This window comes from Biomphalaria glabrata, chromosome 16 (genome assembly GCF_947242115.1).
Source record: "Biomphalaria glabrata chromosome 16, xgBioGlab47.1, whole genome shotgun sequence".
In the NCBI taxonomy this organism is placed as follows: Eukaryota; Metazoa; Mollusca; class Gastropoda; family Planorbidae; genus Biomphalaria; species Biomphalaria glabrata.
The window spans coordinates 27,661,581-27,689,579 of NC_074726.1; the positions used below are offsets into that span (position 1 = coordinate 27,661,581).

Genomic DNA, 27,999 nt, shown 5'->3' on the forward strand with positions numbered 1-27,999 from the left:
TATTTTCTTACCAATGCACCGACTTTTACCCTTCCCCAATATCAATCGATTACTTCCCCTGAAGTTGACTCTCATTGGCCAGCTGCCCCGTTTCCACAATACTTTCCAATTAATCAATTAACTAGCAGCAATATGACACTATATGTTTTAATATATGTTTTTATTGTTAAACAAAAAGCAAGGATACAGTTATCAGTCCATATCTTCGTGGCTAACTGTAGAATTGGGTCTTATGTGCTACTGTTCAGATATGACCTTGACCTATTAGGCCACGTTCATCTTATTTTCGACGTGAGTCGTCCGGTGTTTTCTGATTTTCTATTTTAAACTTTTCGTTTGATTCATTTCCTTGATGTTTTGATTCCAACCAAAAATGGTGTTTGTTCAGGAGCCTGGAATATTTCTTGCATTAATTCTGATTCAGTGTGAGTAGTTGAATGCTTATTAAAGTAGTAAAGTTCCCCTTTCAGACCGTGTGGTCTATAGTTGTGTTTATATGAGAAATGAGTCCATGTAATCACAACAAATTTCCGTAAGGATCAATAAAGCAGTCTTAGTCTTAGTCTTAGTTCAGATGGTGTAAAAGTCATCTGTTTCTGTGGCCCACGGTTAACGAGGGTGTCATGTAGCTATCACAACGACAAACCGCCTTTACTTTTCCCCAAATAATGTCAGGAACCCATTAGAGCTGGGTGGACTCAGAGGTGCCCAAAGATCCTGAATTTAAAAATCCCACTCTTCACCGGGATTCGAACCCGGAGGCATAATAAAAGTCCACATGAGTAGATATTTTAACGGGGCAATTCTAGCTTGATTAGTTCATTATTTTACATTTTTCTATCTAATTTAAGCTTCATTCTTCACCGCACCACCGAGCACCATGATACTTGAAAACGCAAGCTCGAATTTGAAAATTTTTAAAAGTATTTTTTTCGTTTAGATTATTCTTTTTAAAAAATACTGCAATGGCACAAAAGGGTCTGAGATCTGGGGCTGGCAGACGTGATTTTAACAAACGATATTTTACCAGACGTTACTTTAGCGTGTTATTTATTACGTAAATCTTCAGTGAAATATAAGAAGGTTAAAACATGATTGCTAAAAAAAAACATGATTGTAAAAAAAAACATGATTGTGAAAAAAAAACATGATTGCTAAAAAAAAACATGATTGTAAAAAAAAAACATGATTGCTAAAAAAAAAAACATGATTGCTAAAAAAAACATGATTGTAAAAAAAAACATGATTGCTAAAAAAATGATTGCTAAAAAAAACATGATTGCTAAAAAAAAACATGATTGTAAAAAAAAAACATGATTGTAAAAAAAAACATGATTGCTAAAAAAAAACATGATTGTAAAAAAATGATTGCTTAAAAAACCATGATTGTAAAAAAAAATCATGATTGCTAAAAAAAAACATGATTGTAAAAAAAAACATGATTGCTAAAAAAAAAAAACATGATTGTAAAAAAAAACATGATTGCTAAAAAAAAAAAAACAATGATTGTAAAAAAAAACATGATTGCTAAAAAAAACAACAACCCATGATTGTATAAAAAAACATGATTGCTAAAAAAAAAACATGATTGTAAAAAAAAAACATGATTGCTATAAAAAAAAACATGATTGTAAAAAAAAAATGATTGATTAAAAAAAAACATGATTGTAAAAAAACATGATTGTAAAAAAAAAATATAAAAAAATTAAATATTATCGTAAAAAAAACAACATGATTGTTAGATTGAAAAACAATGCAGACGTCTATAGACCATATATAATTAAAAAAAAACTAATTAAGAAAAAAATGATGTACCCAAATCGTCAACAATTTTTTTTTCAGTGAGCCTAACACTATAAACACATTTAATATATGTGCCTAAAATATATCTACTAAGACTTACTAAGTAAATTAGGAAAAGCAGAAAACTGCTACAGCAATACTAGACTAGACCCATCCTACCCTCGCCTTGAGTCGAAACAGATTCTGAAAGAGAAGATCGGACTCTACAGCCATCTTTGAGCTTAGTGGGAATTTATATATGTAAGCTCTTCGATAACCTTCACCTTCCACTATCCCTGTCAAACATATTTCTCCATACCTCTCTGTTCTTTGCCTTGACTAGAATTTCTTTCAATGGCAGGCCTTTCCATTCTTTGATGCTGTCTTTCCATCGATTTCGCTGTCTGCCTCTTCTTCTTTTGCCCGGTCCTGTTCCTTGAAGGAAGGTCTTTGTGAGTCCCAAGGACCTTGTGATATAGCCATAAAGTTTTAGTTTGCGTTTTTTGACAGAGGTCAACGGGTCATCGTGGAGTCCAATTACTTAGATACCTAGATAGCAAGATTATCAGAGGCAGCCCCCCGTCGGGTCCCTAACGGATCCGCCTAAATCTACTAAATCTAGATAAAAATGTGTATCTCACATTTCAATGAGGTCTAAAAAAGATTTTAACGAAATTCAAATATCTGTATATGACAGCTTTGAACATGAAACTTTATCGGTCACTTTGTACTCGAAGACACAAGTTTGTGTCACTGACGATTGTGACATTAGTTCTACTGACCTTAAAGTACTCTCAAAATCCCGTTGACATTTATTTAAACAAAAGGGCAAATCACGACTGTGAGCTTACTGCTAGGGACTATTTGAATGGAGACAAAGAAGGCGGATGGATTGAAGTGGACAAATCAAGAGATCTAAGTGGTTGCCCAGTCAAGTGGCCAGATTTTGTTGACACTGGCAACCCAAATTCACCAGGTAATTTTTTTTTCTCTACTTTTTGGTTACTGTATAAGAAGTTTCGGTTCATTTACAGTGTATTATATACACGTGTTAGATTGCTAAGCTAACGCCAGTAGGGCAGCGCCATCAGGTTTTTATGACTAGGGCCTCGCCTAAAAGAAAGGGGGGGGACAACTCCACGGATTAAAAATGTAAAAAATCTTTTTACAAAGTACATACTAAATATGGAAAACAAAAATGAAAATGGTATTCAGGCTCAGTATATAAGTATTCTAATGTGTCATTACTCTTGGATTAATTATCACCTCTCTTCTGTTCCTTGATATTCGTCGTAGGGGGCGCTGTGACAGTTCACTTAACTAAATCCCTCCACCTTTTCCCGGTCAGCAGCTGTTCTTAGCAGGATATCAAGAAGAGAGGCCGGTCCATTCTTGTACATTGTCCAGCCAGTTTTTCTTTGGACGCCCCTTTCTTCGTGCTCCCTCCACTGTACCTTGAAAGATGACTTTAGACAGTGAGTCATGTCTTACACTATGACCAAACCAGCTTATTTTTCAATCAAGTTAATTAGACCATTGTGTTATTGGATATGTCCCCACTAGTGTAGCATTAATAATATTCATTAATTACAACAAAAAAAAAAAAAAAAAAAAACAAAGGAAAAGGACTACCACGCTGTCAAGGTTAATTAAAAAAAAAGTAAACTTCCCTTTTCAGACCTTGTGGTCTATATGTCAGATGATGTAAAGGTCATCTGTTTCTGTGGCCTACGGTTAACGAGGGTGCCACGTGACCAGCATAACGACCAACCGCCTTTACTTTTCCCCAACAAATGTCAGGTACCCATTAGAGCTGGGTGGACTCAAAGGCGCCCAAAGATCCCGAAATTTAAAATCCCAGTCTTCACCAGCATTCGAGCCCGGGACCCCCAGTTCAGAAACCAAGCGCTTTACCGCTCAACCTCCATCAAGGTTGATGTTGACAATTAATTGTGCTCATTTACGCAGGGATTGTTGTCAATTTTATTGGGGAGTCTCTCCTTTTTTGGCAAAGTGTTGTCTTGTAAAAGTACAAACTCATTTGTCTTCTGTTTCTGGTATCTGTTACTCAGCATTTTTCTTTTTTTTTTTAATTAAGTACATTTAATTCTTCAAAAGAGTGTAGGGGCCTCTACAGAATTACTGCCAAAGACCTGCACTTACTTAAATACACCACTGAGCTTAGTTAAATTTAGACTGCCTCAATGTTACTTTAAAAGATGTGGGCACCCATTGGGGCAGAAGCGTAGCGAGAATAACTGGCGCCCGGTACACGGCACTTTTTTTGGCACCTCTCCCTCCGATTCCAGAAATAACACATTATTATTTAGTCTAGATAAAGACTTACTTAGATCTTTTTCGCGCCGTTCGGAGCATCGGGTGGCAAGCTGTCTCCACAAAGATCTATCACTGGCAATGTCTGAAGCCTCTTCCCACCTGGTGTCCACTGCTCTGAGGTCCTCCATAAAAGTGCGACGCCAAGTAGCCATCATCTCAATTCATCTCTGCAAAATATTATTCTATTTTTCGTGCCCAGTAGAAACACCGATACTTCCTTGTATTTTAGATTTCAGGTTTTGTTAGAATCGATTACTTGAAATTCATTTTTATAATCGATGACAAAATCTATCTATATCAATATGTATACAAAATCTTCCTCTATCTGGGCGTGAAAAGGTGGCAGGCCTACAAATTTTGAAAACTTGTTATCTTTAATTATTCTTGCAGTTTGATCCACTACTATCAAATCATTTTGTTTTCAAATATGAAAACACTAAGAACTAGTCATACGTATCACCGTAATTTCAAATAGATTCTTTCCCCTTCATTTTCTGGGATCCGCATTTGAAGATCGACTACTGTGTAAATTGAACCATATAGATATTAAGAATTCTTATTTTATTCGACTCTCTCATTTAGAACAAATCTTAAAAGTCTTCAGGTATTTAGATATTGCTTTTACCAACAGAGGGGGTGTGGTGGCTGAGTGATGAAGCGCTTGCTGGCCACATGACACCCTCGTTAACAGTGGGCGATAGAAATAGATGACCATTAGATCGTAAAGTCTGAAACAACCTTTTTACCAAAGAATCTTATCGTTATGTAGTAATAATAATAAAAATAATAGTCAAGCTGAATTCCCGTTTGTTTGGACCAATAAAACCATCATATTCTATCTCATCATATCATATCATTTCATATCATATCATATCTTATCTTATCATATCATATCTTATCATATCTTATCATATCATATCTTATCATATCTTATCATATCATATCTTATTATATCATATCTTATCATATCATATCATATCATATCATATCATATCATATCATATCATATCATATCATATCATATCATATCATATCATATCATATCATATCATATCTAATCATATCATATCATATCATATCATATCATATCATATCATATCTTATCTTATCTTATCTTATCATATATTATCATATCTTATCATATTTTATCATATCTTATCATATTTTATCATATCATATCATATCTTATCTTATCTTATCATATCTTATTATATCTTATCATATCTTCTCATATCTGGGCAAAGGTTTCATTACTGCCTTTGTGTGCTCGCAAAAAAATCTCAGCTCGAGTTAAATCTCAATAAAAAAAAATGTGTGGAACTGCATCTTGATTTGAGCTAGAACCCCCTTCGTACGGTAGCCAAGCGATGCGTGCACCTCAGCCACATTTCTGATCACGTGATCTTCTTCTATGTTTGACCTAAGGAGAACGTGGTCAGCCCTTCATCTTCGGCCAGGCTGACCTCACCCGTGAAGAACGGCGCCAGAGAGAGGCTGACTTCAAGAACCATTACTTTGACGAGTGGGTGAGTCGAAAGATCGCCGTTCACAGATCCCTGCCAGACGTCAGATCTAACAAGTAAGGTGTTAGAGAGTATAACCTTTTTTCTTCATTTTCTTTGTTCATTTAGAGATTTTCACGCATGGCGGAAGTGCCATACATAGCAAAGCTATTTGGTGTATCCGGTGTAAAAAGTACAAGGAAGTTTTGATAAGCTATGTATTTTAGTGCAGTATTTCCCAAACTTTTTCCTTAACGGAACACTTCGCACAGTCTGAGTGTTTAGCTTGAGTGAGCAGTGAGATTCATAACAAACAAATATTCACATTTGACTCGAGTAACACCTTTAGTAAAATCACTAAATTTAGAAAGCCTTCAGGACAGAAGACTCAAAAGTAAAGTAGCAATTATACATAAAACATTGAACCATAATCTTCAAATACAAAAACAAAATTTAATAAAATACTCTGAAAGACACAAAGATAAAGGCACATTCCTCGTCCCATATGCTAGGACAAATTTGTACAAATGCTCCTTCTTCCCTAGTGCTGTTAGAGCATGGAATGGGTTGCCTGAGCTAGCCAGGAAAACCAGTGACTTGGCAGAATTTAGGTCATTGGTTAATATGCATGACTAAATGCATGACGCGTTGGACGTAATCATCTTCTTTTTTGAAGTAACGTTAGTATTATATAAGATAAGATAATACTTCGCTTATTTTATTGAGAAATAAATTCACATGGTAGCCTACTAGTTAATTATTTCCGTAGCTCGTGGAACACCTATTCAGGCCTCGCGGAACACAAGGGTACATCGGAACTCAGTTTGGGAAACACTGATATAGTACATGCACTTATTAAGCGAGGCAAATCGTCATAGCAATCCCTGAACACTGACCTGTGACGTGGCAACGAGCTATAGGACTCCATTGACCACGTCAAAGGTCAGTGTTAAGGTCCACTATATTGTTCGTTCCTCGCTTTGACAGTGCAGAATCAAAATTTTTTAAAAGCAATTCCGTTTGTAACTTTTAATTCATTGGCAATTTTGAAGTTCAATTTAGCGTCCTTGACATTTTTTAGTTTACCATGAAAATCTCCAATAAATTATAAGAGTAACACAGTTGGGTTTTGTTCTTGTTTCAAATCTGGGTTTTATCAATTATTTTGAAAACACGACAAGAGACTTAACGATGCAAGCAGAAGTCTACATGTTACCTACATTTTTTTACTGGCCAGGTGTGAAAAAAAAAGGGGGGGGGGTCCAGTATATTGATCCTTAGTTGTATATTTGTCATTATCTTTTGTTTTTTTCTAATTACAAATCGTATATCAACTCAATCTGTCTGTCTAGTACACGTTGATTCCTATTGTCGTATCAAGTTGAAATTTTGCACAATTAGTCATCGTCATTGACACCACATTATACACCGCTACGATCGTTGATTTATTTCTAGGATATGTATTGTTTATTTTGAACGGATACCTCCCTCCTCCTTTAATTCCACTTTCTATAAAAGGACTTGCATTTAAAAAGATCCCACTAATACACTTTTTAGCCATTGACTTTAAGTATCAGTTACGTTGAATTGGAACGGCCCTCTCTCTTTCTCTCTCTCTCTCTTTGTTTCTCTCTCTCCTTCTCTTTCACTAGAAGCCCAGCCCCACACACACCTTTTCTACACCCTTGACATGTTTATACCACACTCACACGCATACATGCTGCTTGCCCGTGAAATCTAGTATCATTTGTATTGCCCAGTGGCTCATTCCCTCGCTCTTTCTACATTTCAATTGAGTTAAAACTGATTCGTTTTTTTTTTTTTTTTTGTTGTTTTGTTTTCTTTTGAAAGGGTTAATGAAGTAGACAAGACTTATATCTTATTTATTAAGTTATTTCCCCTTATTGATATGACGTCTTAATTGCCATTGCTTGCCAACTCTTATGTTCTCCAGATGTTTGGATCGGGCGTACGGGGAACTTCCGGCAGCGTCCATTGTGATCAATTTCTGCAACGAAGAGTGGTCAGTGCTGCTGAGGACTCTACACAGCATACTGGACAGGACTCCTGGTCACTTATTAAAAGAGATAGTTCTCATCGATGACTTCTCTACCTCAGGTTAGAGTGACCTACGGTCAAAAAATAATGACGTAAGAGGCTGATGCTATGGGTGGATGAGGTAAGGCGTGAAAGGAGTGGCACTAATGACTAGATGTACAAGAATTTCTGGTGTATTAGGATCGAAACACCAAATGTAATGGAGATTGTATGGACTAAGAAATAGAACGGCAGCTGGACGTGTCATTATACCTGTTAATTAATCTTCCTACTACCTTCTTCATCGTACTCGTTATTATGTTGGGTGGTTCAGTACTACATCTGAGACGAACTGCGCAGTGGTTTCCAGCTCTACATCAGTGGCGTCACTATGGTGGGTGTCACTCGGTGCGGACCGCACCTCCCTAGTGACGCCACTGCTCTACATATAGTGTATTTTAAAAAATATATGGATGTCCTGGGGTCAGTAGCTTGTTCGGGCGTCTCCATAGAGTATGCATCTTCGAAGAACATGATCGGCATTCTATGATAACACTCTTCAAGGGCGAATTTCATTAGTCCCAATTTTTCAGCTTCCGGAACACATACCGTTTGATTCTGTTGTACCAAGACTAATAGTTATAGAGGGCCTCAACACTGACCTACAACGTCACAACCTGTGGGCAGTGGAGACCAGTTGCTGGTTGCCACGTCTTACAGACCTGTGACGTGGCAACAAGCTATTGGTCTGCACTGCCCACAGGTTGTGACGTTACAGGTCAGTGTTGAGGCCTTCTATAAAGATTGGTCTAGGTTGTATCCGGTTCTGAGGCGACAAATTATATGTTTGTCATGTTGGAACAGCTTGTAATAGGTATTGCTTTTCTTGAAATCTGGGTTGAGAGCTGGACCATTTTGTGTGTGTGTGGGGGAGTATTTTCCGGGGTATTTATTTTATTTTCTTCATTTCTTATCAATATAGAGGAATTTTCATCTGCCTAATCACTCTCTCTTATTTGACCAGAATGTCAGATTTAACATGATCATGAAGAAATCTAGGTTTAGGCTGTAACAATAAGCAGGACTTTTAACAATCGAATCATCTAGGTTAACTCTTTCTCTCCGTAATTATTTACCACATTCTGGTGGAATCGACGTTGGTATCGTCAGTTAGGAGAGAAAGAGTTAAGAAGCACAGCTACGACAAGGACTATTACTAATGTAGACAAAGGGGCATAACTCTTGCAATACATATATATTGTCACAGATTACATTATAGAATTGTTTGTACATTTCACTTTTGAAAGAAATATAAGCCCTCGACATGAGTCTCGGGATTTAATCCTCAAATTTAGACACTTGACATTCAAGTCAGGATTTACCCAAGGGACGTAATTAGTATGTTTGAAATATATTGGTTGATTTGAATTTAAACAAATACATTTTGAAAAGAGTTAGCGCCAGAGAATTGGCGGTAGTAAGAAAGAAAAGCCAGTCGATAAAATAAGGTTCTTGTAGTCAGTCACGTTTCTAAGAGCTCTGTTTGAAAAGCCTTTGTAATATGTTTCATGCTCATTGATTTATAATTTGTACATAAGTTGTACTTACGTTATATTTAAATAAAGTTCCAGAGTTTTGTTTTATCAAAGAATCGTCAATTGTGATTCTAGATCTTCATTTTTGTTAACTATTAAATTCAAGTAAAATCCCCGGCATCACAACACGTCATATCATCTAAATGTTGTGACATAATTGGCACTCTCCGACTAACAAAAGTTCATGGACAACTTTTAACGAAATTTATTCAAGATCTGGGACCAATTTCTAAACTCTTCAAAGGAACTTCATTCTTATTTAACGGAGGACAGAATTTCTGTGTTTAACAGGTCAGTTGGTTATCGATAATTCTTTTATAAAGATTTTCGTTAGAGTTACGTCTAACTCACGAAATCTATTATTATATGTAATTGGCAAAAGGAATAAGACCAATATACATAATAACTGGCAATATTAAAAGACCAGTAAAGCAAATAACTGAAATAACTGGCAATATAAAAGACCAGTAAATCAGATAACTGGCATTATAAAGAAAACCAGTAAATAATCATTTGAGCAGCACAAAGTAAACAGAAGACCAGATTTAACCAACTGTTAAACCAGTAAAAAGTACATCGGCTCAATAGATCTATATATTCAATCATACGACTCCAGTAACTACAAGTCTACTGTCAAGAATTTACTAGCAAATTGAGGCTTCAAGAACTTTGTCACTAGATCTAGATCTATATTATTATTATATCTGAGATAAAGCCAAAATCCAGATATCGAACATTTTGCTCCAATACAAGAAACTAACAAAAAAATTAAATATGGCTTCCAGTGCTAGAACAAAACGATTCTTTGAATTAATAGAATTTGCCAAAGAAAAGCAAATTTCAAAGCCAGACCAGTGGGCAGAGAAACAAGAAGAAAAAGAATATCAAGAGCAAGAATCTGAAAAACAAAGGCAAGAATCTGAAAAACGCATGCAATTAGAAGAAAAAAAATTGCAAGACGCCGAAAAACAAAGGCAAGAATCTGAAAAACAAAGGCAAGAATCTGAAAAACGCATGCAATTAGAAGAAAAAAAATTGCAAGACGCCGAAAAACAAAGGCAAGAATCTGAAAAACAAAGGCAAGAATCTGAAAAACAAAGGCAAGAATCTGAAAAACAAAGGCAAGACGCCGAAAAGCAAAGACAACATGAAAAAGAAAAAATGGAATTCGAAAGGCAAAATAAAGAAAATAAAGAAAGCATTTCAATTCAAGGTCACTCAAGTATGTTTGACAAATACAGATTAATGAACAAAATATCGGCTTTCAACGAAAACATTGACAATATGGACTCGTATCTCATAAGATTTGAAGAAATAGCTACAACATCCGGTCTACCTGAAGCACATTGGTCGAGCTCACTACTCACCCTTTTGACTGGCAAAGCTGTCAACATTTGCTCACAACTGTCAATCAATGAACGCAGCACTTACTCTGATATCAAGGAAGCTCTACTGCGCCAATACGGAGCAACTTCAGCCAACTATAGAAAGAAATTCTATAATGAAAGGCCACAGCAAAATGATGATCCTCAAATTTTTGTAGCTAATATGTCAATGTGGTTTGATAGATGGGTATCCATGGCCAAAATAGAAGAAAGTTACCAAGCTCTTCGTCAACATATTATTATCGACAACATCACCCATGCTCACTCAGAAGATATTCAATCCTACATTATAGAGAGAAATCCTACTGATATCCAGACACTAACCAAGATCATCAGACAATATAGAGCAGCCTATCCAAACAAGTCAGTCAAACCATCTGTTGAAGAAAATTGTGTCTGCTTTGCTCAAGACAAAAATGCAAGATATAAGTCAGATGACAAAGTCAAATGCAACAAATGTCATAAACTAGGGCATTTCACGTCTCAATGCCGCAGCAGAACCACAGAATGTTCATATTGCCATAAAAAGGGTCACCAAACTCATGAATGTTGGAAAAAACAGGCAGTCTCCAAAAATCAAAATTTTGATAGACCCACATCACCAACTCAAAGATACAGCAATAGAGAGCAATACAATCTCAACAAAGCACCTAGAAATAATAAACCAGATAACAACAAACCTCGCTACAGAAGTCATTCACAGGACTCCAGACCACAATATATGCCAAACAGAAGCCCATATAACAGAAGCTATTACAATGAGCACTCAACTATGACAGTCATTGCAAAGTCCAATGGTCTCAAATTTTATCCAGGCTTCGTAGGAGACAAGAAGGTGGAAGTTCTTCGTGACACCGGAAGCACGTCCACATTAGTACATGAACGCTTCGTACACGCAAACCGTTTCACAGGCAACCACGTCCAAGTCACTGCATTCAACGGAACTGTCAGCGAGTTACCTGAAGCCATCATTTATGTTACTACACCATTCTTCAGTGGTCAAACAAAAGCATTAGTAACACCCAATCTACCAGTGGACCTAATCATTGGAAACACAGAAGGAGTTAAAGAATGCACTCCTCAAGAACTTACTGAATGTACAAATGCCATAGAGCAAGGTCAAAAATGTTTGGCAGTAATGACAAGATCCATGTCCAGACAACAAGAACATTTGGCACCTGAACAAGTTAGCCAAAATAATCACATGGCTACCTCAGTTACTCAAGTTATGCAGAATGCAACAGAACCAGTTACTAGTCCAGTAGCCAGCAATAATCAAGAACATTCAACATGGACACCCCCAGTTACATCAAGCCCATCCCTACCGGTCATAAGTCCACCTCCAATTCCCGAATGTCCATTGTTGAACTTTGAAGAACAAGACGACATGCCCAGAGTCTCTAACAATGATACAAGAACGCTAACTGGCCAAACTGAAGTCCATCAAGACAAGTCATATTTCACACATGATGACTTCATGCATCAAGACTTGAATAAGACTGCATCTGCATCATTATCTACCAATACTATGGTATTCATTGAAAATTCTTGCTACAATCAAGACAAGTCTCAAGAACCAGAAGCAGAAACTAAAGAAACTTATACTCAATCAACTTTGGCTATACCAGACAAAAGAAAAACTTTTCAACTTGACTCTACCACTCATACAAGTATTCCTCATCTGAAAGAATGTGAGTCAACTCAAGAAGCCATTACAACCAAGAACATTGAAAGTCAAAGAATATTACATGAACACATGAAGTCAAGATATTTTGATCAAGGAGACAAAGTCAATTTACTGTTACCAGATTTCAGTAACAAACTGTTTTACAAATGGCAAGGTCCATTTACCATCACCAGAAAGATTTCCAACCTGCTTTATGAAATCAATGTCAACAAGTTTACCAGAGTATTTCATGTTCATATGTTTGAACATTACCATGAAACAGATAATGAAGACATCAAAGCAGAAGTTGAACATTTTACAAGCTTAGCAACTATTCCTGAGGAAGAAGAAACATCATCAACACCCATTCCTGAGATAGATGTTTCATTACCAACATCAAATAACATTGACATTCCAAAGGTCATCACTCTGAATGACATAGCAGCATCAAATCAAATTGACAGTCCCAAAGTCATCACTCTGAATGACATAGCACTACAAACAGTGAAGAACATTAAAGTGTTTCCAGACCATGCAGATTTCTTTACCAGTGTTTCTGAAACATTTCCAGTACTGCAATTTGAAAGAAACTCAGAAAGCAATAACATTGACAACACCAAGTTTCATCCTCCTTCTACTCAAGGGGCAACTTTTCTTCAGAAAGGAACAAATGAACTTCTTCAACATTGCCGTATTGACCGATTGAACTCAGACATGTTCAGTCATTGCTCTATTGAACATTCTAATGCAAAGCATTCTGCTACCATTGTTCTACAGCGTCAAAGTTCATCAACCAGAAAATTGAGTTTTGGTTTCGGACAGTTCTTATTTTCACCAAACTCAAACGCGGTTCAATCAGACATTATCTGTGAGATCATTATGACATGGAGACAACAGCTTCATAAACTGAAAGACCTTTTCTTCAAGTTTAGAAAATGCACATCCATGTCGGCAATTCAGAAAGGTTCCGAACTTTACATTTCTACTCTACATATGTACTATAGCATATTTAGTGCCACTTGATCCATTATCATTCATACTCGTCAAGGAAGAACAGTATTCAGTTGTACTTAATCAATTAATTTGTCTACTCATTTTTTCCACAGGTATTCTATATCAGATTATGTTATATTTATTTCAGCACCAAGCAACCCACTGAGGAAGGTCATTCATTCAAGATACTTTGTTTATTATGTTTCAGCATCTTTGCATATGACATGCATCAGACATCTTAATTTTTAAATCATGAGCATTTTATTTCAGGTATTTTATTTCAGGTCGAATATTATTGCATATATCCTATTATAATAGTACAGATACATGACATATAATTGGAATTTTTCATTGCTTCACACATATTGAGATGTATTTCACATTGAGTATTATTTTTTCAGAAGATTGTCATGTATACATCATTCTTTTTCTATGTCAATTTTTCATGTGCAATATATTTTCCATGTACACATTTTCACATTAGTACTAACCAAATGAGTTATAATGTCATATTTTAATATTATCATGAAGCACCATGAAGAGAAGTAACTCATTCAATTCAAGATTTAATTATGCTTTGTACAACTTTTGATATTGTTCATGACAAGCATTGTCTCATTTTCATAACCACTTGAATAGTGAGACAGGTGTCCAAAGTCATCAATAATTTTATTCACTGCATTTACATTTTTTTTTATCTCCAAGTTGACTTTATTTTGTCATATGTTACCTCAACCATTTTTCTATAATTTCATATGGTATTTTGTGTATATTTAAATAATTTTAATACATATGAGCATTTCTATTACCATACAAATGCTAAATGGAGGGAGGGGGTAATATGTCACAGATTACATTATAGAATTGTTTGTACATTTCACTTTTGAAAGAAATATAAGCCCTCGACATGAGTCTCGGGATTTAATCCTCAAATTTAGACACTTGACATTCAAGTCAGGATTTACCCAAGGGACGTAATTAGTATGTTTGAAATATATTGGTTGATTTGAATTTAAACAAATACATTTTGAAAAGAGTTAGCGCCAGAGAATTGGCGGTAGTAAGAAAGAAAAGCCAGTCGATAAAATAAGGTTCTTGTAGTCAGTCACGTTTCTAAGAGCTCTGTTTGAAAAGCCTTTGTAATATGTTTCATGCTCATTGATTTATAATTTGTACATAAGTTGTACTTACGTTATATTTAAATAAAGTTCCAGAGTTTTGTTTTATCAAAGAATCGTCAATTGTGATTCTAGATCTTCATTTTTGTTAACTATTAAATTCAAGTAAAATCCCCGGCATCACAACACGTCATATCATCTAAATGTTGTGACATATATATATATATACCTTTTCCAATGTCTTTGACAACCGTGACAAAATTCATGAGTTTTTAGGAGAATGTTTGTCTTTTTTTTTTTTGCGTAGTGTTTTTTTTTTTTTTGTATCGTGTATGTTCGTGTGCTGTTTATAATATTGCGTTTGTCACTTCGTATATTGTGTTAATTGTGTTTACATGTTCCTCTTGTGTTGTCTACTAAAAGTAGGTCAGATGATTTCAGGGTTCTCGTGGGAATGACGACTGCTGTGTCCACTAATTTGCAGTCTACGTTTGACCTGACACATGACCCTGTGTGGTCAACAACATTTGGATGCCTTATAAATAGGGATCTATAACTTTCCCTGGGCGTGTATGTAACAGTATCGACATGACGGGGTTTCCTCCATGAGCGCCTACACCTGGCCTGGGGTTGGTGCTGCTAGGAGGGGACTTAGAGCAGATTTAAAGAGATCTAAATGTTGTCTGAGCGTAAGAGTTTGAGTCTTTGTGTACTTGTTTGTGTAGATGTTGCAATGTGTGTGTGTTTGTGTAGATGTTGCAATGTGTGTGTGTGTTTGTGTAGATGTTGCAGTGTGTGTATGTTTGTGTAGATGAAGCAGTGTGTGTGTTTGTGTAGATGTTGCATTGTAGATGTTGCAGTGTGTGTGTGTTTGTGTAGATGTTGCAGTGTGTGTATGTTTGTGTAGATGTTGCAGTGTGTGTATGTTTGTGTAGATGATGCAGTGTGTGTATGTTTGTGTAGATGATGAAGTGTGTGTATGTTTGTGTAGATGATGCAGTGTGTGTATGTTTGTGTAGATGATGCAGTGTGTGTATGTTTGTGTAGATGTTGCAGTGTGTGTGTGTTTGTGTAGATGATGCAGTGTGTGTATGTTTGTGTAGATGATGCAGTGTGTGTGTGTTTGTGTAGATGATGCAGTGTGTTTATGTTTGTGTAGATGTATGTATGTATGTGACGAATAGAAATCAAAACCGCTTGACCAATCTTGATAAAACTTGGCAGGAATGTTCCTTGGGTACTAACTTAGACCGTAGTGTATGTATTGTAGCCCTAAAACAAAGACCCTAAAAAAAATAAAGTTGTCCGACTCTATCATATGCTTCTATACTTCTGCCTTACTTTCTACTTTATAATATAGATATGTGACTGCTTAAAAATGAATGTAAAAAATGGTGTCTATTCACTTGCATAATAGACACAAATTGTTCAGAGTTAATCTCCCTTATATAAAATGGTAACAATGCCTGATTTATATTTTGTGAACAGATTATCTAAAACTGCCCCTTGAAGTGTATCTTCAACCGATGACAAAAGTGCGCCTTATCCGGACAACTCAAAGGTTGGGCCTAATCGCAGCCAGAAATCTGGGTTCAAAATTAGCTTCCGGAGAGATTCTGGTCTTTCTAGATTCTCACATTGAGTGTTTCCAGGGTAAGAAGAAAGTAGAAGTATAAAGCTTTTAGTTCTAAACATGCATCCGTCATAATGAAGTGGAGAGTGACTGATCATGTTTTATACAACGCTTATATCAACTCACTCTGTTAAAAGTGTGGACACGTTATTTCTCCCACACCCTTTCTCGGATCAAGTTGAAACTTCGCATAGCAAGACTAATACTTCAGCGTTCACAGATATGGCTAAATTGTTGGGTTTAGTCCTCTTAAATAATTGTTAACGCTATTTCTCCCTCACACATTCTCCGATCAAGTTGATACTTTAAACAATTAATTATTTTACCTATTAAAACATGAATCTATAAACAAAAATACTCAATTGGTCAATTAATTATTGGTAATTAATTATTTTGTTTGGTGGGACGCGTGATCGAAAGGCTAAGTACGCTTGAACTTGGCTTGGCTACTTATGAAGGGGGCTCGAAGTTCGAGACCCGACTCGAGAAGAGTTGTTAACTGAGCGCCTAAAGGCTGCACGAAAAACCTTCTCCCAGATACAACCATATTCTTCCCACTGGGCCACAAATGAGCGCTCTGAGCATGCTATAAGCAGGAAAGTAGCGCTATATAAAAGCTTTTATTATTATTATTATTATTATATCGATTAAGCCGCAGCGGTTCTCAACCTTTTTAGTCCCCGACCCCTTCTTGTAATTTGTCACAATGCGGCGCCCTAAAGCGTAAAATCATCTGTGTTTTCTCTAATGTTAAAAACTGTAATCATGATTAACATTTCTTGTATGAATTGCCAGAGCTGTGTGTTTCATCACAAAGCAATATATTTTACTGCTTATAGGTAAATGAGAAATAAATGACATTTTGTCTTTAGGACTTGCCCACATTTACTTTTCAATTGCGTGTCCACCATATTCATGGTTTATCTTTATATGGAGACTTGAAAAGCATGACGGAGCATGGTAAACAGCTCGAGCAACTTTCTCCAACATTGCTACAAAGTTGTTGCGACAGTTTGTGAAAAAAAGTCAAAACTTCATTGCGAAGGTTGAACTTCTTTCTGTTTTGCCAGATCAGAGATTCTAGAGCAGTCTTTGCAAGAGCAGAACGTATCGTCTGCAGTAAATCTACTTCTGTTTTTAACAAGTTGGAAAATCCAGTTTTGCAAAGATATGTTGTTGGAAATTTAAGTCATTTAAGATGGCAAAGATGTCAACTAGGGGTATTTTTTTGTAGTTCACTTTCAATGCTAAAGAACGCTGACAACTGTGTTAGTTTTCTGCTTAAAAACGAAGATTACTAAAAATAAAAAATTTAAAAGAAAAAGTAAAGTTTCCTTTTCAGACCTTGCGATCTATTGGGCAGATGATGTTAAGGTCATCTGTTTCTATGGCCAACGGTTAACGAGCAGGGTGTCATGTGGCCAACACAACGACCAACCGCCCTTACCTTCCTCAACTAAAGTCAAGTACCCATTAGATTCGGGTGGACTCACGGACGCCCTAAAAATCCCGAAATTAAAAATCCCAGCCTTCACCGAGATTCGAACCCCGGACCTCAGGTTCAGAAGCAGAACTCTTAACCACTCAGCAAAAAAAAAAAACTTTGCCTCGTAAAAACCAACTCACTTTAGTATAAAATAGCAGAACATTTTAGGACGAATCAAATTCATTACGCCTCTTTGAAAACAGTCGAATGTTTAAAACAGTCTATTTCCCAACAGTAACATCTCTCTTTTTTTTTTTCATTACTTCTTGTAAATCTCGTGGAAATAATACTGATATTCGTCGGTAAATCATACAGTTCCAATGACTTTACACTTCACAGCACGGAGGAGCCACTTTACACATGTGTTGAAACCAAGAACAACATTCGCGCGTGCTTGAAGCAGAATCTTTGCAGACACTACAAATATTATCCCAAGGAAATTTTGTCAAATACATCAGACTCTGTAGCAGTCGTTTTAAGAGATTTGCAAAAAAAAGACACTCGACTTTAAAATATTTATCTTTTTTTAGCTCGTTAATGCTGGCTTTCTAGACTCAAACAGCTTTACATTTAAACTACTGTATGAGCTTGTCAGCAAAGCTCGGGGATGTTTGATTTTACGATGACGTTTCACTTCGTTCTGGTAATACAATGTAGTTAAAATTAAAGCACTGAGGTTTTTCTATTTCTGCTTTAACTCTTGAAATAAAACCATAGCGTCAAAAAATCTTCATTGTATTTTATTCTTTCGAGATCCATTTTCATGATTTGTTTAATAATGACGTTTTCGATATTGAATGACCCTCAAAATGACAATTTTAATAATTTCAGGACTTTTTCGTATATTTTGCAATTTCTAGAAATTTGCTGGAGTTTCTGAAAATCAGGATGCCACGGAAACCATGTTTAAGTTATAATAGTTTGATTTAATAATTTACACATAGAATTAGCGCGGGGCCTATGAAAGTGCGGGGCCTATGAAAGTGCGGGGCCTATGAAAGTGCGGGGCCCACTGAGGTTGCATAGGCTGCACTGGTCTCAGGTAGCTCTGGTTCTATGTCATTACTGTTGGCTCCTATCACAACTCTAATATTCAAACGCTTAGAGCAAAGTCTTTTGCTACTGAATCCTATAGCTACGTTTATTGCAGGTTGGATTGAGCCGCTGCTTTCCCCCATCGTGGAGGATGATAAAACAGTAGTCTTCCCTATAATACCTCCCATCGATGTCCACACTTTTGGTATCCACTTGACCGATAGAGTTCTGCTGGGCAGTTTGAGTCTAAACACGTTACAGTTCACCTGGATGGCAGACAGTGACCGTCCCGTAAGCAGCGGCGACTATTACGTAGAGTAAGTAAACATTGTGTTAGGAGAGCTCCTCACAAGCGGGAGGAAGTAGTGCTTAAAGGAGCTCTTTAGTGTTGAAGGATATAAATAATACGCTAAGATCGAAGTTAATTTTTCTTTTACAAAGCTTATATCTGTCTGTCTGTCTGGTACACAGTTTGTACACGTAATTTCTCCCAGACCCAAGCTCGCATCAAGCTAAAATTTTGCACAATTATTTCTTTTATCTGACATCACAAGAATACTTAAAAGAGAATTAACTAATTAGTTAATTAACTATTGGTAATTGTTTTGTTTGTTTGGTATCTTGAACAAGGGAAAGAAATTGTAATTGACTGAAGTGGTGGTATAAGCTTAAATTAGTCCCCTTTATGGGTCATCGTCTGAGTCTTAGTGAGCTCAACATGAAAAATAGGTCGAGACTACGAAAACTAGACTAGAAACAATAGATAACTATACCATTTTCCATGTTCAGAAGCTTTCCACTAGCATTTGTATAAAAGCTTTCTTTTATTGTTGGTCTAGATCTATTACAAATTTAATTACATGGCTAATCCAATCTAATTGATACAGATACGACTATGCTTAATGTAAGTTTTTTTTTTTTAAAGTATTTTTTTTTTAATATTTTCTTGTTTTCGTTTCGTTTTGAGAAAGAGCAAGAGAGAGAGAGAGAGAGATTTATTCACTTAGTAAAACTATTCGCCAAATAGCTTTTCTATTTTTATTTCATTAACAAGTCTTTCTCCAACCTCTCCCCACCCCCTCTCATTTGTTTCCCAACTCCAGATCACCCACAATGCCCGGGGGTCTCTATGCTGTGTCAAGGTCATGGTTTTCCAAACTGGGTCTCTACGACCCGCAACTTGTCGGCTGGGGAGGGGAGAATATCGAAATGTCACTCAAGGTAAAGTTCATGAACTCACCAGTAATTAATCTGATAGATAGCTAAGATGCATGACTATATGCATGACTAAATGCATGACGCGTAGGACGTAATCATCTTCTTTTTTGAAGTAACGTCTGTATTATATAAGATAAGATAAGAAAGCGATATTATAACAGTAGCCTATAGTCCCCCTGTACAAATCTTACAGCTTAAGATAAAGTACATTTAAAAAAAGAAGCATTGAAACAAATTAGATTTTTAAAAAAAAAAAAGTTGCAAGCTCTTTTACGATTTCAAATTTGATTATTTGCTTTGACGATGTCTATCGACAAGGACGTTATACTTATATAGCAAGCAAAATATTTTTTAAAAATCTTTTTTTTTTTAAATCATCTAAGGGGGAAAAACTCCGCACGTACAACTATATATCTCAAAAATGTAGAAGTTATTACCTTTATGTGATATCAAACTAAATAATTATTTACCAATAATTTAAGTAACTAATTGGTTGATTTTTTTTTTATTGATTCGCGTTTTGTTAGGTACAATAAATGAATGTCTAAAGTTTCAACTTGATCCGAGAATGGGTGTGGGAGAAAGAAGTATTCAGTTATCTAAGGGGACGAAACCTAGCCTTACTTGTGAATACAGACGGATTAATTTCCATTACTGGTATCAAACAAAATAATAAATAATGTGTACAATTATCTAAGGGGAAAAAAAACTACATATTTAGACATACCGAAGGATTTCCATTGTTGGTATCAAACAAAATAATTAATTACCAGTAATAAGTTGACTAATTGATTTTATTAGTTATTTGTGTCTTGTCTACACAAATAAATAATTATAAAAAGTTTCGTCTTGATCTGAGAATGGATGTGAAAGAAATAGCATTTGCAAACTTTTTACCAGACAGACAGATATACAGACAGACAGAGTGAGTGGATATCAGCTTTGTTAAAAGAAAATAATTATTGTGTCAGTTTTTGACGGGTTCTACCGGCAGCTAGTATAAGGCCTATTTACATTTACAGCACAAAGTAAATGAAAAAGTTACAGAAAAACTTACCTATGTATATTATATAGAGCTGTGGAAAACTATAAGCATCAATCTTGGCACACTCAAAGATGGCTGTGTAGAAGTATATCATGACAATGATGATTGAAATACTACTATTGGTATTGAATTATGTTCGCCTTATAACCGATAGTGAATTTTAATGACAAAACAAAATATTATATAGGTTGTGAAATTGATTATTGAAATTAGGCCTATGTAACATTTTACGACAATAACAAAACAAAATATTCTATAGGTCGTGAAACTGATTATTTAAAGTATATACTATTTTACGACAATGCTTCTGTTCTGAAGACATGGATGTGTGGCGGCTCTCTAAAGACCTCTGCCTGCTCTCGCGTGGCGCACATCTACAGGGACAGGTCGCCTGTCACCTGGCCCAACCAGCAAGAGACGACCAGACGTAATTCCTACCGCGTGGCCGAGGTGTGGATGGACAACTACAAGCATTACTTCTACGAGAGAAATGCCTACAACATGGTGAGTCAGATCTTTCTTCTTCAGAAATATCAAATGTAACATTTTGAAACCAGGCGCCTCTAATCGCACGATGAATTAACATGTAATGTAGAATCGTAGCACTAAGATTCAATGATTATTCGGAGAATAAGATGAAGAAAATATAATGAAGCATAAATAACCCCTCTGGAGGGCTCGAACCAAGGACTTCCGAACCGGCCCCCATAGTCTATCAGGTACCATGCAGGTACCCGAAAAAGAACATTTTAAGTTAGTAGTGCTATCTGGCCTCCCACGTAACAAAATTTCAATGTTTTAAGAAGGTAGGAGGTGATTTAGTCATTAAAACACCTATTTAGAAAGGGTGGACACAGGAATCTATCCATATTCAGTCTTGATAAAGAAACACCGTCTCCAACAGGATTCGAGCATTCAAATAGTAAGACTAACTTACTAACGAGCTTATACTGTCCTCCTTGGCCAACCCATTCCATAATAGCTCATATTGGTGGTTAAATTTAAGGCCAGTGGTGAAGCAGTAGGCCAGTTGGCCAGTCCTACCATAGCATCTCTAGTACCACCATGTTTAGGGCATTAATTCTTTCTCTCCGTAATTATTTTTCTCATTCCGATAGTATCATTCGTTTTGTTCATTTGTATTTCACTACCCTGTTATGATTAAACTTCAATAACTTTTTTGTTTGTTATCAGAAAATGTTATATTTGGTATTGCATTATAGGAGAATGCATGCTCTTTTACACAACACAAATTAAAGTTTATAAATCCAAAAGCCAATTTAGTTTAAATGGAGTCAAATCAACGTTGGCATCGTCAGTTAGGAGAGAAAGAGTGCTAATGTAAAAGAAAACAGATTTCATTGTCAATAGACAAGATTAAGATCACAGAAGGTACACAGAAGTATTTTTTTTTAAATCCCTATACAATAGTATACATGTATAAACGTTTTCTTGTTGGCCTGTCTTACTAGTAAATTCGTTATATGAATTTTTTTTGTTCTAAAATTGCACCTTTTTTTTTCTTTTTTAACCAATGGGAGACAAATCTGAAATTCCAAGATTTGTCGAAAAATAGAACATGTATTATATTTGTTGTCTCCCCTATCCTGGCTTTTTAAGAAAATGTTTTATTTTAATAATTACATTAGATTAACTTCCAAGTTTGTTATAAATAGAAAAGTCATTCCTGAAGCCTCGAATTGGATTAAGAGTTGTTTCCGAATGCGTTTAATCAAGATTTGTTTACGTTGTTTGGAATATCAAAAGGCGACAAAAGGCCCGCTCAAAACAACCAAATATTCTTTTGGTGACATAACTGGGATATTACTTGTCCCCCTTGTGAGCGTATTCCTTCCCTTAATTGGCTATACATGAGTCGTTTAGGGATGCGGTAGTCTTCGTGTGATCTACGATATTTTAAATGCTTGAAATAACGTTCTTTGCCGACGAACCAAGCCTCAAGCCTTCTTCGTCTTTTCGTATTGAAGAGTTCTCATTCATCGTCTGTCAAATCAGGACTCGTAGCCATGATAATACAATGTTTTCTATTTCTGGTGTTTTATTTATTACAGTTTTATACCCACGACTTTTCAAGGGCTTTACTCTCTTTTCAAGGGCTTTACTCTCGTTATTTCCAAAACTCCAAAAGAATGACGATTGTAGGCCCTTTTATAGGAAAATCCATAGTGTACGTTGTCAAGATGTCCATAATAATATTATGCTATAAGAATATGCTGAATAATTTTGGAATGTACTTAAATCCATTAGCCTTCTTGCTTCCTGATGCTAATAAATCTTATTAATACAAAGAAAAAAAAACACACACATAGGCCTATCCCCAGTGGGCATAGCTAAGGAATTGGGGACCAGAGAGGCTTGACCTCATTAGGGGCCCCTGCATTTTGACATTCTCATGACATGAAATAATGGCGTAATATTTAATATTTAATGTAAAAACAAATTTCGGACACTCATTAGTGGGCCCCCTTCAAGTGGAAGCCTTTGGGGTATTTCAAATTTGGACCCACTCCTACACACACCCTAGCAACGCCACTGCCTATCCCTATTCTGGGCGTACCTGGTAGACAAAGGCTAAATTTTACAATAAGATTATATTTATAATGATTTATGTAGATTTTCGTTTGTTTCAATTTTATATATTGTAGTAGTAAAAAAAAATGTCTGCTTTATCATCTACGTAGGGAAATATTGGTGACGTCACTGAAAGGTTAGAGTTGAGAAGGTCGCTAAGATGTCAAACTTTTGAGTGGTATCTTGACAACGTGCTTCCGGAAGTGAAGAAAGAGGTGCTCGAGAGCGACGTCTTTAACGGACAGGTGAAGACATTTTTTAAAAAAATATTTCTTGAGAATCATTGTATAGTCTGATAGTGTTAAGTTCGTTGGTTTAAATCCAGAATTGGACTTAAAATGGGAGCTGCACTAGTTTTCATTATATTTTTAATTTAAATGAATATATATAATTATATATATATATGTCTATTGCTATACATAGATAAAAAACGTATTAACTGGCCAATGTCTTCACGCTGGTGTAGCTGGAAGCCAACTTCGATTGGAACCATGTGTTGTTGACAGCACTTCACAGGTGAATATATTGTTTCGTTTGTTGATAAGCTTTTCTTTGTTATTCTTTTCTTTTTTTAATTTTCATTTAGGCCTACACATAAAACATATACTACTTTATTACCTTCCTCACTCTAGTATATAACTGATGATTTATGTAAAAATCACCATTGAAAACTATTTTTATATATCGACATAAAAATAAAACAGCGTGTAGTATTTCTCCGGTGGGAGAACATTTTATTTCGAGGGAAAGGGTTTGAACCCAATCCCTCCCCGGCTGACAGTGTTCACGTCAAGTCATTAATATTGTTTCATCTTTCTCCTTGGTAACATGTAAACAAATATGTCGTCCTTCTACTAATGGCAATCGAAACAACTTTATGAAACTCCAACAAGCGATGTGGAGTTGCAGCTATAAACTGAAGTCAATAATAATAACAATAAAGAATAAAAAGAATAAAGAAAATCGGCTAGTTTGGCAAGCTCAAAGTTCATAATTTGGCAGACGGGAAGAAAGGGACAAAAATGGCTGTGTATGAAACACTAAAAAAAAATGTCAGGACTCAGGACATAGACACAAATTGAGAGTGGGGGACAGCAGATCACTTATGGTTCCTCTACTGTTCCAGAGAATTCTGGACAGATAAAGGTGAAGATTAATTAGGTAGAAATGTTGTATTCTTGAACGCTGAACAATTGCAGTTCCTCTACTGTTCCAGAGAATTCTGGACAGATAAAGGTGAAGGTTAATTAGGTATAAATGTTGAATTCACGAACGCTGAACAATTGCAGTTCCTCTACTGTTCCAGAGAATTCTGGACAGATAAAGGTGAAGGTTAATTAGGTAGAAATGTTGAATTCACGAACGCTGAACAATTGCAGTTCCTCTACTGTTCCAGAGAATTCTGGACAGATAAAGGTGAAGGTTAATTAGGTAGAAATGTTGAATTCACGAACGCTGAACAATTGCAGTTCCTCTACTGTTCCAGAGAATTCTGGACAGATAAAGGTGAAGGTTAATTAGGTAGAAATGTTGAATTCACGAACGCTGAACAATTGCAGTTCCTCTACTGTTCCAGAGAATTCTGGACAGATAAAGGTGAAGGTTAATTAGGTAGAAATGTTGAATTCACGAACGCTGAACAATTGCAGTTCCTCTACTGTTCCAGAGAATTCTGGACAGATAAAGGTGAAGGTTAATTAGGTAGAAATGTTGAATTCACGAACGCTGAACAATTGCAGTTCCTCTACTGTTCCAGAGAATTCTGGACAGATAAAGGTGAAGGTTAATTAGGTAGAAATGTTGAATTCACGAACGCTGAACAATTGCAGTTCCTCTACTGTTCCAGAGAATTCTGGACAGATAAAGGTGAAGGTTAATTAGGTAGAAATGTTGAATTCACGAACGCTGAACAATTGCAGTTCCTCTACTGTTCCAGAGAATTCTGGACAGATAAAGGTGAAGGTTAATTAGGTAGAAATGTTGAATTCACGAACGCTGAACAATTGCAGTTCCTCTACTGTTCCAGAGAATTCTGGACAGATAAAGGTGAAGGTTAATTAGGTAGAAATGTTGAATTCACGAACGCTGAACAATTGCAGTTCCTCTACTGTTCCAGAGAATTCTGGACAGATAAAGGTGAAGGTTAATTAGGTAGAAATGTTGAATTCACGAACGCTGAACAATTGCAGTTCCTCTACTGTTCCAGAGAATTCTGGACAGATAAAGGTGAAGGTTAATTAGGTAGAAATGTTGAATTCACGAACGCTGAACAATTGCAGTTCCTCTACTGTTCCAGAGAATTCTGGACAGATAAAGGTGAAGGTTAATTAGGTAGAAATGTTGAATTCACGAACGCTGAACAATTGCAGTTCCTCTACTGTTCCAGAGAATTCTGGACAGATAAAGGTGAAGGTTAATTAGGTAGAAATGTTGAATTCACGAACGCTGAACAATTGCAGTTCCTCTACTGTTCCAGAGAATTCTGGACAGATAAAGGTGAAGGTTAATTAGGTAGAAATGTTGAATTCACGAACGCAGTATTTCACAAACGTTTCCCTCAACGGACATCGCACATTCTGAGTATTTAGTTTATTTTTTAGAGAGATTAATTCACGTGGTGGCTTACTAGTTAATTATTTCAGTAGTTCGTGGAACACCTATTCAGGCCTCGCGCATGGAGGCAGTGGCGTAGCTCGGAGTTTGCCATCATTTGGTGGCCCCGGGTGGGGTGACCTCCTAAGGGGACCTTGCTTTGACATTCGGCATTAGATAAAGGCGTAATATTTAATATTTAATGTAGGCCTACAAAAAAATTTCGAACACTCATTAGGGAGCCCCCTTCAAGTGGGGTCCGTGGGGATTTTCAAACTCTCCCCTATCCCCCCTCCATCATAGCTACGCCACTGCATGGAGAGGCCGATTTATCCATACGTCATTGCCAAAGGCTATTCTCACACAAAGCAAGTGAAGGGCCCAGCACGTAACAATATTAAAATGTTAGTCTAACGTATTGTTTGTATCGACAGACATTCTGTCCACAATTGAACACAAGATTATTATTCTAATGTTCTGTATTTCACTCTTTGTCCAGGTTTGGCGATTAGAGAAAAATGGGAAAATATGGTGTATGAATAGCCTCCTGGGGTACAAAATGAGCAATGTTGTCAGCAAAAAGCTGTATGCAGTGGAAATATTCACTAACAAGTTGCCAAGTAAACTTCCGGTGATCACTTGGGACTATTCTTCAGTAAGTTTTTTCTACAGACAAATTAATACACCGCTAAAGATTTTATTAACCTGATGTTTACATTCATCTGTATCATCGATGACCATCCTGCGGCCGAAGACCCTATCTTATCTTATCTTAAAGTGTCTGTATTTTATAAGATAAGATATTGTTTGTATCGACAGACATTCTTATCGTATATATTACAGACATTACTTTAAAAAAAAAAAGAAGCTATTTAAACAGTAACCTGAATAAAATTACATGGTTACGAAAGCTACGTTATAGGACTCTTAATGGATTAGTATTGATTTCGACGGTTGTCAATTATAATTTTAAAACAGATTTACAATATTTACATAGGGAATTTTAATGACATATAATTTTATCGTTACGAAAGTAAAAGCTTTAAACTAGTCATTGCATTGACTTTATTTTATTTCTTTTTATTTTAATCGATGCAAATATGTTGCTATTGAAGCTGTGAAAATAAATACAATTAAAATGTATCACTTATTACGATAGGAGGCGCGGTGGCTGAGCGGTAAAGCGCTTGGCTTCCGAACCGGGGTTCGAATCCTGGTGATGACTGTGATTATAAATTTCAGGATCATTGGGCGCCTCTGAGTCCACCCAGTTCTAATGTGTATCTGACAATAGTTGTGGGTAAAGTAAAGGCGGTTGGTCGTTGCCACATGGCACTCTCGTTAACCGTTGGCCACAGAAACACATGACCGTTACATCATCTGCCCTATAGATCGCAAGGCCTGAAAAGTAGAACATTACTTTTTTACTAATTAAGATGGTATATTACTACATATAAGATTAAGACTAAGACTGCTTTATTGATCCTTACGGAAATTTGTTGTGATTACAAGGACTCTTTTCTCATATAAAGACAACACAACAGAAAAATACACATAAATACAACAGACAACTTAAAGAGTTCATTCAGTGACTACACACAGGTATCTTGGTGCATTTCATGTTCCTTGATCAATGAGTGGCGGTGATAGAGTCTGACCGAGTGAGGTACGAACGAGTTTTTGTACCGCTCTGTATAGACAATAAGAATAAATGCTTTAATTTGACAAATATCTGATACATCGTTCCTTTTTTTTTTTTATTTCAGAATCAAACGTTATTAAGTAAGGAGTCGAATATGTGCCTTGACGTGGATACTTCTACCAGAAAGGCTATAGTGGCAGATTGCGCCAACTCTCTATCACAACAATGGAAGTGGCAGACCAGAGACGAGTTCCGAGCCATACACAAGAAAAGAAAATTATCAATAAATTGGGATTGATAGTTGAATTGTATACACAATAAGGGCTTTTATTTCATTCATT

The 27,999-nt window shown here is 36.2% G+C and overlaps 1 protein-coding gene across 4 annotated transcripts; it reads left to right on the plus strand.

Annotated features, from left to right (window-relative positions):
* Positions 1-173: 173 nt before the first annotated feature.
* Positions 174-27,997, plus strand: LOC106074036 (polypeptide N-acetylgalactosaminyltransferase 5-like). 4 transcript variants are annotated; one of them, XM_056014529.1, is made up of 12 exons: positions 174-291; positions 2,480-2,758; positions 5,545-5,698; positions 7,576-7,739; positions 15,904-16,068; positions 18,685-18,886; positions 19,673-19,790; positions 21,151-21,336; positions 23,535-23,669; positions 23,848-23,940; positions 26,516-26,671; positions 27,783-27,997. In XM_056014529.1, exons 2-12 carry the CDS (start codon positions 2,488-2,490, stop codon positions 27,954-27,956), a joined length of 1,818 nt encoding a protein of 605 aa, XP_055870504.1. In that variant the 5' UTR covers positions 174-291; positions 2,480-2,487; the 3' UTR covers positions 27,957-27,997. The 4 variants fall into 4 exon arrangements, with proteins under 4 accessions (XP_055870504.1, XP_055870503.1, XP_055870505.1 ...); XM_056014528.1 differs by having other exon boundaries at positions 185-425; XM_056014530.1 differs by lacking the exon at positions 27,783-27,997 and adding an exon at positions 27,549-27,709 and having other exon boundaries at positions 185-425.
* The last annotated feature ends 2 nt before the right edge of the window (positions 27,998-27,999 follow it).

Excerpts from the sequence above, each read along its gene's own strand:
- LOC106074036 (XM_056014528.1), top strand. The coding sequence starts at position 374 with ATGGTGTTTGTTCAGGAGCCTGGAATATTTCTTGCATTAATTCTGATT. Across the intron at positions 426-2,479 it reads TGCATTAATTCTGATTCAGT|CTTTGAACATGAAACTTTAT; the intron begins GTGAGTAGTTGA and ends TGTATATGACAG. Across the intron at positions 23,941-26,515 it reads TTGTTGACAGCACTTCACAG|GTTTGGCGATTAGAGAAAAA; the intron begins GTGAATATATTG and ends CTCTTTGTCCAG.